Consider the following 13,152-nt stretch of genomic DNA (forward strand, 5'->3'; position numbering starts at 1 on the left):
ATCAAACATGATCAATTTTAAATCAATTACATCAAAACTCCTTTAATTTACAAATTAAGTTCTTTGTTCATAAATTCATAATTTTCCAAAGCTTAGTTCTTATTTCATCAAAACATGAATTCAATTCCAAGAAATCTATGATGCATGTAAATTTACAATATCCATAAGAAAGGTTCAATCTCTAATTTTTAACATAATTTTCAAACACTTCCAAAATCCAATTAAATTTGTATATATATAATTCAACCTCTCAATTTCATTATTCTACTTTCAATTTGGGCAAAATCATTAATTATCATCATGAATCAACTTAGGGTTTTCAAGAAAAATCAAGACTTTCAAGAAAAATTAAAACTTCTCACACCACTTTTTTTTATTACAATTTTCCCATTGATTATACATCCAAGGTTTATAATCCATAATCTTAACCCAACAATTGAATCCCAACACTTCAAACCCTAAACCTCCAATTTCCATGATATAACACTATATGCTCAAAAAATGTAGATTTTGCATTTATATGATCAAAATAACACAAATCTATCTATTAATGCAAGTATTGAAGAAGAACTAGGGCCCCTACCTCAAGAATCAAGCAATAGAGCAAAGTTCCAAGAAGAATCCTTCGCCAATCCGAAATCCAATCGGTTGAAAAGTGAGATCTTCAAGCCTTCTTCACTTATTGCACTGCTGGAAATAGGGGTTTTAGCGGCGTTTTAAAAATGCTGCTATAGGTTCCAAAAACGCCATCAAATCCTTTTGTGACGTTTAGCACCAAACGCCGAAGATGTGGCCGTTGCTATAACTTTATGGCGCTTTAGAAACGTTGCTATATGTCTATATGCGGCGTTTTTAAACGCTGCTAAAAGTTCTCCTAACAGTAACATGACATCACAATGCTATTTAGTGACGTTTTTAAAACGCCGTCGTATATTTTATTCCAAAAAATCCAACTGTTGATTGATATTTAGCGATGTTTTTAGAAACGCTGTGATAGCCTCTCTTTTTTTTTTTTTAATTGTGCTAATTTTATGTGATTAAACTAAAAAAATACTTGTAATAAAATTGAAAAAAAGTACTAATATGAAATAATAACTCCCATTCAAAATGCAACATTAAGTCACTTTTCCATTCAATTTAATATCCAATCACCATTCAATTTAAAACTATTTACAATACAAACTTCAGGGGAGGATTGTGATTTGATCCTGCATGTTTATATATTCAACTTGTTGCGGTTTGACAGACCTGAGAAGCTTTAGTTGTGCAGGTCATAATCACTGTTGATAGACAGATAAAGATGCTTTAAAATTTTGAATTCAAACATTCTATTTCCCTCCTTTGTCATCCTCGATATCATCATTAGCAACCCAACAGGTGAAAGCAAAAAGAAATTCCTTGAAGTTCACCATTCCATTTCTATCACAGTCCATCTCCTCTGCAACAATTAGACAAGACTGAGCAACTCGAACTATATACATTAAAGAAAATGACAACCCAAAATTACTACCAACATTAAAGAAAAAGAGAGCATATGTCAGAAAAAACAAGCACAATGACAACCAAAATTGAGATATTTCATAAGATGATGATGAAATGCATCCGATGCTTAAATTATTTGATTTCGTACTAGAATAACAACATCAGTTAAAAGGGGATAAAGTGTTGCCAACTAAACATATCCTTTTCAGAAAACATTACTTCGTATGGGCCAAATTTGAGCACTTTTCAAATTGCTCAAAGTTTTGCTTTGCACTTACCAAATTGCTCAATGATAGCTTTGCACTTTCTTAAGCTCTCATCGATTTTGGGAAACTTTAAGATTATGCTGTTAAATGATGTCATGGAACTTCCTTCAGATGCTCTTCGCTGCATAACTTCAACCATTTTGGCCTTAAGCTTTGTCTCTGTTATATTATCTTTGGGTGCATCACCCGTGCTCAATGCACCTCCTATTGTCAATTAACAAAATAAAATGAGACACAAGATAATACCTGAGGTCTATCTGCCCAATTACATGAGTTGTTAGAAATAAGTATATATAAAAACAATAGCATAGAGCAGATAATGAAGCCTGAGAAGTAAACAGATCAAATTTGTGTAGTGAATATGACAAGTTATAGACAAAACTAACTGAACACCCGAAACATGGTTTAACCTTTAAAGCTTCAAAAACTTTTAAATATGGAGACAAATAAGTTACATTTTGTTCCATAGGCATAGGCAAAGTTTAATTCAGGTCAACAAAAAAATTTAAGCTTTTCTATAGCATTGGGTGCTGGATTTGTGGACATTTTAGATCTTCACCTTCTTGTGAAAAAATCTTATTACTACCAACTTTAAATACTAACTATATGTTTGCATGTACATGATGTTTAATCAAATATTTATACAGTCTTACAAGAATTTATAACACATCTTGCCTAATATTATGATCACAACTTGAATCTTAGAGACCAATTCTCAATGTAGACTTTCTTGATTGCAATTGTTGTTTTTCAAACTAAACTGATACTTGTATATATGAAACACAGAATTAGAAGTTTATTTCCAGTATATGAACCATTATATGTTCTAACCCAATGTATTCCTTCTACATGATTCATTTTCCCCTGTCAAAGACTATATGCTGAGCCCTCAAAATATATATTTCCAAACCCAAGGGAATTTGATAGGTGATATGCTTATTATGTGTCTGTGAATACATCGATGAGAAGCTATAAATTATAACCAAATGCGTGAAGTGGTCATCAGATCAAATGTTTAATATAAATTTGAAGACTTTCCAAACCCAGATCGGTATAAATTTGATCAAATGCTTATTATGTCTTTGTTTTCTTCAAGGAACTTAATTGATTTATAATTTAGTGAAATTGTTGATCAGAATTCATAAGTATAATTCTTTGTATTTCATCTATTGCACGGAGAAAAGAGTAGAAATAGCGGAGCAGAGTAGTGGGAAAGAATAAGTAGAAAAAGGCTATAAGAGAAGTAGGCAAAACCATATTGTTTTTTATTACTCGTCTCACACTTTACTTGTTTAGATCTCAATAACCAAATCGAGAGAGACGAGAAGAAAGAGCTTGAGAGAGAGAGAGAGAAATCAATACCTCGCGGTGAAGCTTCGAAATCGAGAGAGAGTACTTCAAAATCGAAATCGCTCTGAAACCGATCTGAGAAATCAAGCATAACCTCTCCTGAGATCACTTCCTCTGCGATCGAAACCAACCCTTCTTCTCTCATCGCAATCTCCCAAAGCTTTAGACCTTCAGATCGATATAGCAGAAAACAAAGGATGAATCGAGAGAGAGAGAAAGAGAGAGAGAGAGAGAGAGAGAGAGAGAGAGAGAGAGAGAGAGAGAGTGGAGATTCAGAGCTTCTGAAAAATCTAGAAATCCCCTAGATGTTGATTTGTGATTATGTATCAATTTTAAGCAGAATATAACAATCCCAATCAAACAATCAAGACAAAGAGACACAACGATTTTACGTGAAAAAAACCACAATTGGACACCTCTAACTGTGATAAAAAAGCCACGGACAACAGCCACAAAACAATCCACTAAGAAGATTTAAAGGAATTACATAGGTATACTCTCAATTACATAGCGAATCCATGCCTAATTGAACCAACCACTATGTGCCTCTTCCAACCCGTCTTCACCTCGGAATTGTCTTTACGATGAGCCACCCCGGAATCCACCAAAGCTTCAGGCTCGAATTCTTCAGAATCCATCGAAGAACAACTCTCTCTTTTGTATAGCAAACAAAACCTTTGATGTACTCTCTTTAAACCATGAGTTGAATACTCAATAAAACATTAAAGAAAACTCACAAAGTATCTCCAGATATAAACCCTAGAACCCAAAAAGAAGATCTGGAGTAGCAATACTAAAATCTGACCCAACACGCAAATTTATAGAATCTGTCCCGCGATCTCCGCTCGAGCGCCCAACAGCCCACTCGAGCGTCTTCAGAAAAATATGCGCGTGATATAACAGAGGTCCGCTCAAGCGCTAGAGAACCCGCTCAAGCGCTAGAGAACCCGCTCGAGCGCGAAATCACACAGCTCAGTACTTTTATAGGCAACCAAAACTTCTGGAACTAGGAATTCTCCACTCGAGCGGGTAATGTCCGCTCGAGCAGACAGGCAACTTGGAATGCATTTTTGCATTTTGCTTCGGGGGACGCTGCCCCTCGACCCCGCCGTGGCGCTGCCCCGGACCCGCCAAGGGGCGCTGCCCCCTGGACCCTCGCGAGCTGACCGGGCAGCTCGATCCCCGTCATAATAAGTGAAGTGGCAATCTTGAAAGCATTAGCATCACAAACTTCTCTAAAAGGCACAATTCGGGTTGGATTCGCATCTAAACACTCATAGCCTCACTGAAATAAAAGTGCAAAAATAAATACAACTGAAAGGAGTTTTGTCAAACGGGATTGCCAAGAATAAAACCTAACAGCTTCAAATCGAAATCGCTCTCAAGGGTTTTCAGCGCCTCCTATTTCAAAACGGTGTCGTTTTATTAAAGGAATATGCGTTAAATATTAATAAAAGTGACATTTTAAAAAGTGTCATTAAAAAAACGTCGCCTAAACCCATTTTTCCTATAGTGGATGTTTCATTATGGGGAAGAAACACAAAAAATTAAAATAAAAAATAAAAAACTTATCATCATCAGGTAGTAGATAATCTGTTGCCTTTGCCATTTGAGCAGCACATAAAAAATCTATTATTTCATCAATTGAGGCATCTGGACCTGCAATATTTTACAGGCATTGTTAAGAGAAAGATTAAATCTAATGAAATGCGCAACTACAACACACAGGAGGATAGACAAAGTTTAGCAATATCATCCAGCAAAAATAACTAGTTAACAGGACCCAAATGAGTATATACATGACAATCAGTATCACAATTCAGTAGCAGATAGAAATGTAAGATGTCCAGTATATTAATTTAAGTTTGACAGGGTTTCAGAGTATAAGAAAGGTGTGGCTATGAACCAAAAAAACCAATTACAATCTTCTCTGGTTCATTATAATAACATGCCTGTGCAATTTGCAAGACACTAGAATATATATATATTTTTATTATATGACATATTTGAATATTTCTTTTCATGTCATCGAAGTTACTGCCACCACCAACTCTAGCTCACAATTATTGGAACACACTGATAAAAGCAAAATCATACCACAGAAAAAAATATAGTTAATATGTGCATGCTTGATACAACATACATGCAACTTGCTCAGTAGTTTACAACAACTTACATTAGACAGTTCAACATCTTTGGAGCTGCCCCATTGTCGACACGATACTTGTCATTGACAAGGTAATTAGGTCTTTTGATGACAGGAAAAACTTCAACTCCAATTCTCACCATCCACAAAAATCTAGTAAAGCATGAATAATTTTAGTTAATAAAGAAAGCAGAGGGAAAGCTAGCTCAAGTCTGCTATGTATGAGGACCCAAAAATAAGACGAAGCATATAAACACCTCTAATAGAATTTGGACGACAAAATTGGCGCGGTACTAAATGTATATAAATAGAAGCATAGATACTATATTGCATTCAGAAATTATTGTGTTTGTAGTTAGGATAGCCTCCTTACTCGCCTCAATTAAGTGGCCCAGGGGTAAATGACAAATGTATGATGATCTAGTCACCATAAGTGGACTATTGTTATGACCCTAATAAGCAGCCAGCTTATCCAGAAGAAGCATCAAATTGTCTTGCATCTTATTTGCAAATACTCTACAACCTATATACTACAGGCAGGTCTCGTACTTATTTGATACTCTGCAAACAGATCAAATTTTATACCATCTGTTGATTTATATGGAAACACTTCACTATACCAAGCAATAAGGGAGACAGAGAGAAGGGAATGCAGCCGTAATCAGCAATAGTTGCCAATATAATATTACATGGCATAGCTTTTGCATCTAAAAGTTAAATTATTAAATTAAAATTTAAAAAAAAAACTATTTTTTTTTTAAAAAAAAAGAACCATTTAGTGTTTTTATCACTATAAAAAGAAGGCATGGTTCAAAAAAAGATATATAACAAGATTAGAATACAATTTCTTGAGGCTATTTTTCAGCAAACGGTCAAATCTTTAATCCCACCAGGACATCACCTTAGCATCTGGAGGAGTATTCTGCCAAAGCCAGAAGTATGCTTCGCAGTAATCATAAAAAATTACCCTGTTACCATGTGCACCCCTTGCAGCTAAGACAATTGAGGGAGATGAATATGCCTCTAAAGTGACCCAAGTGCAGTGAGTAGCATCCACTGAGCAAGTAGAAAGCTCCAAGAAGAAGTGCAATAGCACCGTTTCCCTGGAAAGGTAGAGATTGATCAAGCGAAGCCTGTTTGTGCAATAAATCATGAGTACAAGAGATTAAAACACTCCAGAAGGGGCATATTAGCTATATTTTGTACCTTGAAATATACATTGCAAAACTCCCCCTCCCCCTCTTATAGAGAGGGCTTAGGCTGATTACAAGAAGATTGTCACACAAAAAAAGAAGAAGCTAACATTCAAATGCTGACTATCCCAAGATGCCATGCATCCTCCCTGCAGGCAATATGCAAAGTAGCAGGAAAAATGAAGAAACCAAATCATTAAAAAATGATACCAAAGATCTCCAAAGTACACCAAAACAAACCAAATCATTAAAAAATGATACCAGAGATCTCCAATGATACCACTTGCCTCTTGTCTCATACCACACACACAGCCACGCAGAGAGAGACAGAGTGCACAGAGATGGCTGCACAGTGGTGAGGTGGTGGTTGGAGTGAAACACAGATGAGAAGAAGATGAAAAATGAAAATATATATATATATATATATTTTAATGAGGAAAGACTACATATTTTCAAATGAGAAATTTCAAATCTCAAACAACTATTTTTGAATGAGAAATTTCAAATCAGAAACATATATTTTTGAATGAGAAATCTCAAATCTGAAACATGTTTTTTTGAATAAGAAATTTCAAATCTCAAACATTATTTTGAATGAGAAATCTCATATCTAAAACATATGAGAAATCTCATATCTGAAATCTTAAACTTATGTAAACCCTAGGAGAAGAATATAGGGAAGGAAAAGCTTGAGAGAGAGAGAGAGAATACGAAATTGAGATTGTCGACGGTGGTGCTCACCTTAGTCAATGGTGGTGGTGATGGTGGCGGCGGCGGAGCTTCGAAATCGAGAGAGAGAGAGTGAGAGAACTTCGAAATCGAAATCACTCTGAGATTGGATCTGAAATGAAACCGAGCTGAATAAGGTTGAATCTTAATCTCTGAGACTGAAGGGTTTAGAGAGACAGAGAGAGAGTGAGAGAGAGAGAGAGAGCGATCGAGTAAGTGAGAGATTTGACGGATTGGTGAGGGCTTGAAGAGAGTGAGAGAAGGGTTCTGATTCTCACAAAGCTAAGAGAAACACGGAGGAATAACGTTATTGTAATACATGTGAAGGTGTTTAAAAAACGACTTCTATTCTTTAAACGGTACCGTTTTAATCAAAATAAAATGCGACGTTTAAAAAACGTCGTTAAAGGTTAGAAACAGTGGTGTTTAAAAAAACATCGCTAAATAAACGACGTTAAATTCTATATTTCCTGTAGTGTTGGCGAGAGATTTTGGCCAAAACTTAGAGGAACAGAAGATATTTGGGGTCAAAAACCTAGGGTTTTCGGACCTAGGGTAGAGGAAGGAGGAAGGAAATGGAAAATGCAAAGAATGGTCTAGAAATGTGCCTTTAAACTTGCTGAATTCGCACAGTCCGCTCGAGCGTACCTGCTTCCAGCATAGATTGCAAAACTTCAAACGGGCATAACTCTGTCATTCGGTCTCTGTTTTAGGTCGTTCTTGTGTCCAAATCGAAGCCCCGGAAATAAGCTTTCCAATGGTTCTAGCCTCACATCCAAATTCAAAGTATGGAAAAAGAAAAGGGCAAACGAGTGACGGCTGTTCATAGGAAAAATTATCCGAATTAAATTCTTGGTTCACTCTTACTTTACCATTATGTTACCACTTCGATCAATGTCCCAAAATAAAACAAGGAGGTTCCAAATATTAAATTGAACTTATTATCATCATCAATTTTTGTTTCGTAAATCACCAAGGCCCTCAATTTCAAATCAAATCCAAAATCCTTGTCAATAAATTTCATATTCAAATTGGATACCTCGAAAATAGATTTAATTCATAATAATCATAATTTCTCAAACCTTATAACATAATTAACTTAATTAGCTCCCAAATGGGTCCGTAATTAAAATTAAATTGATTCAACTTCTTAATTTCGCTTCCTTAAGCCATTTGGACCCTTAAAATAAATTTTCAATAGAATCATATACGAATCAAATTCCACAATTCTCACAAATCTCAAATTAAATTATGAATCAAAGTGCAAATTTTCTGCTAAAAATTAGGATTCTGGACATCAATGCTTCACCCCTCTGTCACTTTTGCAACTCTGAGCTAGAAACTGCCTCTCATGTACTGCTGCATTGCCATTTCTCTTGGTAAATCTGGTCTGCTGTTGTTGAGGAATGGGGACTCCAATGGTGTATCCCTAAGTCAGTAGATGGTCTACTTTCTTGGTGGATGAGTGGGAAATTTAATAAGCTTCTCAGATTAATTTGGAGAGCAACCCCATTAATTGTTATTTGGTCTATTTGGAAAATCAGAAATGAAAGTGTGTTTTCTAATGCACAACCCACCTTTACAGGTCTTCTCGAACTTATCAAATTCAGAGCTGCAGTTTGGCTGAAAGCTTCCATCAAGGACTTCCCTTACTCAGTGGATGATTTTCTCTACAACTGGAGACAGATCAGAGGTGGAAAATAGTGTTTTGGAATCTGTTCTAAAATATCTGGGCTGAATTCTGCTGTGTTGCTGCAACTAAACCATTAGCAGTAAATCCAGACAGCAAAATCACTGCAGTTTATCAGATCAGTGTGTTGGTCTCAACTGGATAGTAGTAGCATTGGTTTTGCTCCTTATGGTTTAGTTGCTGTCCATATTTATCAGATCAGTGTGTTGGTCTCAATCTGTGCTGCATTTTTTTCTCTGTATCTGTGTGGAGATTGGTCTAGTCTCTCTATCTGGTCTAGTTTTTTGGCTTCACTCTACCTGATTCTGACAATGTAACAACAGTGGATGCTGATCTCTAAAGTGTGGATTGGTAATCTGCCTTGCCTGCTGATAAATCTGCCTTAAGACCACTGTTCTGTATTGGTCTGTTCAGTGTTGGTGTGTTCTGTTTTGGTGTATGAAGCTGGGTCTGGTGTGGGTGACTCTATCTATGTGTTCACCAGTGTGTTCTGTTTTGATGCTGAGTTACAAGGCTTTGAATAGTTATCTATCTGTTTGTTTTTTCTGCTACTTTCTTTTGTTGGTGCCTCACCAACTAGCGGTAGGAGCTTTTCTTAGCTCCAAGCTCCTCTTTATTGATGTAATATTTCATACTTTGTTTGTTTCATCAATAAAGATTTTGTTTTAGCCGATCAAAAAAAAAATTAGGATAACGACTAATTAAAATTTCAAATCTCTTTAATTAACCAAATATAAAATATTATACGTGACGGGGTCATCACAGTGACTCCTTGGTCAGGAGTTCAACTCCCAGGCAGCGCAAAAGAATATTTTTCTTTGGGTGAAGGTGCTGACTTTTGGCAACCAACTATAACTTTGGTCGCTAAAAGTTACCTTTTGGCTATTATGGATTGGACTTTCCGCGACCAATTATTTGGTCGCCAATGGTCCCTTTTAGCGACCAACTATAACTTTGGTCGCAGAAAACTATCTGTGACGAGGCTTTAGTGACCAACTCGTGATCAAACACATTTTGGCCACGAAAAGATTTTAGTGACCAAATATGGTACTTTTTGCGACCAAAACGTTAGTCGCGAAAAGTGTAATTTATTGTAGTGTAATATTTTCTTCCTCTCCTCCCTTATTCGGATATGTAATTATTCAAGTAATGTAGTAATTCCCAGCTCGCTTCTTTTTATCTCGTTCTTTTACTTGCTTTCTTTATTTGTATATAAATGTCATATTTTACTTTTCATCATATCCATGTTTTAAATCAATGTTTCATGTACCACGATTCGGCTAAGTTTGCTTCTTTGGATATAATCAATTCTTATGTGATTATATGTGCTGCCTAATGTTCTTGAGATGATTCACATGCCATATATTAGAAACTGAATCTTTAGTTGCATCTCATGAATGAATTGCATTAGGATTTTGTATACAAGATCATGCATGTTTTACTTACTTTGTTTTGTAGTTGTTCGCGGTTCGTCGGTAAATATGTAAGTTTTTATGCTTTAGCATCTCGCTTGTATATATTTTCCTTACCATGTTTAGCATCTTTCCATGTGGCTACTTGCTTTCTTGTTATAATTGTATGAATGCTGGTGGATGGAGATTGCGTCGCTTAATTTGGAATGATATTGATTTTCATGTTTATAAACTCAATTTCTTTAAGTTGTACATCTTCAAAACTCTTTCACAATATATGAAATCAGATTATTCCAAAATGAATAGTATAGTCTATACTTGCTTGCTTCACGTAGTAAATTTTAGGATTTATTAAATAATCAAAATATGAACATATAAAGTAAATAAAAATCATATCATGGTTTAGTAGAGGCTAATCTTTTGATCGGGTGAGCGGGGAGTGCTCAATTAATGATCTTCCCCCCTCATACCTAAAGTTTCGAGCCAAGCATCCGTGTTTAAGACAAACAGTGGCCTTGGCATGAGTCACGAATTTCCTAATTTTTTCAAAATATTAGGTGATGACTCTAAGATTTGATGACGTAGTCTATTTCTGACAAAGATTTTTACAATCAAATAGTTTTTCTATAAAAGTTGCCAAATCTGAACTCGCGTACATGTTTCACATTGCTCTCATGAGATTAGATAGAAGAAATCAAGGGTCCGAACTATTCAACGCGCACAAGTACCTCTTGAGCGATGCGACACCCCTACAAATTGTGAACACTATAATTCTAAATTTGCTAAATTTAAGTATTAAAAGTTAAATTAAAAATAATGTGATGCCGGCGACAAAACACATTCAACTTGGAAACCAAATAATGCGACATCGATCGTAGATGATAGAAGGCAAATCAGCGGAGTCATTTTCAAATTTCAAAGAAATTTGGAGAGTATATGAAGCATTTTTTTTCTTTCTAATGTGAAGTTGGTGATATTGTTTGAATAACTCAATAACCTCCATGGGTGTTTTAGTAACTATAACATCAATGGGATTTATTAGACCATAAGAAAACAATTTGGATTAAGTAAAACATAAATAGGTGAAGAGAGATTTATGAAAAAATACCACTGTAATTTATTCTTTAACTTAAAGCAAGATCTATCTATTTAAGGGGAATGGGTTCAATGAGCAACAAAGTGACACGTTCTTTATACTTCCCTCCAATATCATGTCCATGGCCATCTCCATGTTGGTACATGAATTGGAAAACCCTAGCCATGTTTGTTACAATCTCAACAAAAGTGTCATTGATAGAAGAGTCCACAACACGAACTTCATTGATCTTCTTCCATGCCTCACTAATCAAATAGTTTATGTGTTCTTTGGCATCTTTTGCAGAAACACCAGTTTCGTGCATGTAAATTTGGATTGATTTAGAATGTCACCTCGTTTACGTCATCCTAAACAAATCAAGAAAAAAATTGCAGATCAATAGGTGTTAGTAAAGAAAAAGGAATTGCAAGTAACTTTATGAAGTACTTAGGTCGATATAAGAGATATATATTGCTCTAATTAGACTAGAGGATCCAATTTAGGGCAATTTGGACCCATTTCGGGTGCATCTCAGTGATCTGAACCACTTGTTTTTTTATACCTTCCGAGTAGATCATCCACGCAATAAACAAGTTGAACGGAAATCAGTAGTATTATATTTGGATCACATTTGTCTTTTAAAAAAATGGACTGTCTATTCTCAAAATTATACTTGTCATTCATTTTTTTTTAAAGGGAAACGTGATCCAACCATATGGCTAACAATATCTGATCAATTTGATTTTTTGCATTAATAATCTACTCTACTCAAAAGACACTAAAAATTAAACAGTTCAAATTATAAAGATGGACTCAAAATGGGCCAAAATTACTATAAATTAAACCCTCTAGTCTAATTAGGGAACTAGAAAGAAGCCCAATCCAATTAGCTTCCACACCCATGATGTTCCCAAATCATCTGCAAGTCTTGCAACCATTGATGACCACTTAATTATGTCATCGCACTTTTCTATGCATTCCAACTCCTCGTTGGTTATGGCATTTGTACTTAGAAAATAAGCATGTGTTAGTAATGTAGGAATAAAGGATGAAGTCCATGCATGGTCAAGGTACTCTTCAAGTGTTGGCATGCATCCACTGTAAGACCATCTTGCTTCCTTCATGTAACATTAACATAAATCTCGCCACTACAACATTTAAAAAAAGGCAAATTATATTCTTTATATTTTCCTCATGTCAATTTGGTCTGTAATTTAAATTGTATTGATTTTGTTCTGCAATGTTTTTATTTTATTTTTTATATGGTGTCGATTTAGTCTTATTAATAACGTCCATTAAGAAATTGAATAGAAAAAAAAGGACAAAATGACCCATTCAAAAAGAAATAGATCATTTTAAATTAGATGACAACCTTTCAATCACTGTGAAGAGAATGAATGAACTATTTTGTCCCTTTTCATTCTATTTTTCAAATGGAAATTATCAATTAGATTTAATTGACACTCTTTGAAAATTTTCAAGATAAAATTGATACCATGAGAACTATAAGAATCAAATTGACACAAGAAGTAAATTTCATAGACTATTGAAAAAAAAAAACATTTGAGCACTTTTTCTTTTTCTTTCTTTTTTTTTTTCTTGATAAAATTGAGCATGGATTTAGTAAGCTAATATACAACATTTGTTTGAATGTGATCAAGTAATTATATGGTAGTTTGCTTAAATAAGATATAAAAAAGGATGTGGGTACCTTATTTTTAAGGTATGGGAGGATATGGACACCATGTTCCTTAAGAGTGACATAAGCCATTTCATTAATGGTATTGAATAAACCAAGGAAGCATATCT

At 35.0% G+C, this 13,152-nt stretch overlaps 1 protein-coding gene across 1 annotated transcript; it reads right to left on the minus strand.

Moving 5' to 3' along the window:
* Window positions 1-1,328: 1,328 nt before the first annotated feature.
* LOC145803604 (putative calcium-binding protein CML21) lies at window positions 1,329-3,243 on the minus strand. The gene is made up of 3 exons (XM_082896919.1): window positions 3,111-3,243; window positions 1,761-1,952; window positions 1,329-1,471 (listed from the first exon to the last, which is right to left on the minus strand). Exons 1-3 carry the CDS (start codon window positions 3,241-3,243, stop codon window positions 1,329-1,331), a joined length of 468 nt encoding a protein of 155 aa, XP_082753045.1.
* Between the last annotated feature and the right edge of the window lie 9,909 nt (window positions 3,244-13,152).

Source organism: Camellia sinensis, chromosome 12 (assembly GCF_055761805.1).
Source record: "Camellia sinensis isolate YWXY chromosome 12, ASM5576180v1, whole genome shotgun sequence".
NCBI classification, from domain to species: domain Eukaryota; kingdom Viridiplantae; phylum Streptophyta; class Magnoliopsida; order Ericales; family Theaceae; genus Camellia; species Camellia sinensis.

Excerpts from the sequence above, each read along its gene's own strand:
- LOC145803604 (XM_082896919.1), bottom strand. The coding sequence starts at position 3,243 with ATGAGAGAAGAAGGGTTGGTTTCGATCGCAGAGGAAGTGATCTCAGGA. Across the intron at positions 1,953-3,110 it reads TTTCGAAGCTTCACCGCGAG|GAGGTGCATTGAGCACGGGT; the intron begins GTATTGATTTCT and ends AATTGACAATAG. Across the intron at positions 1,472-1,760 it reads AGCTATCATTGAGCAATTTG|TTCGAGTTGCTCAGTCTTGT; the intron begins GTAAGTGCAAAG and ends TAATGTATATAG.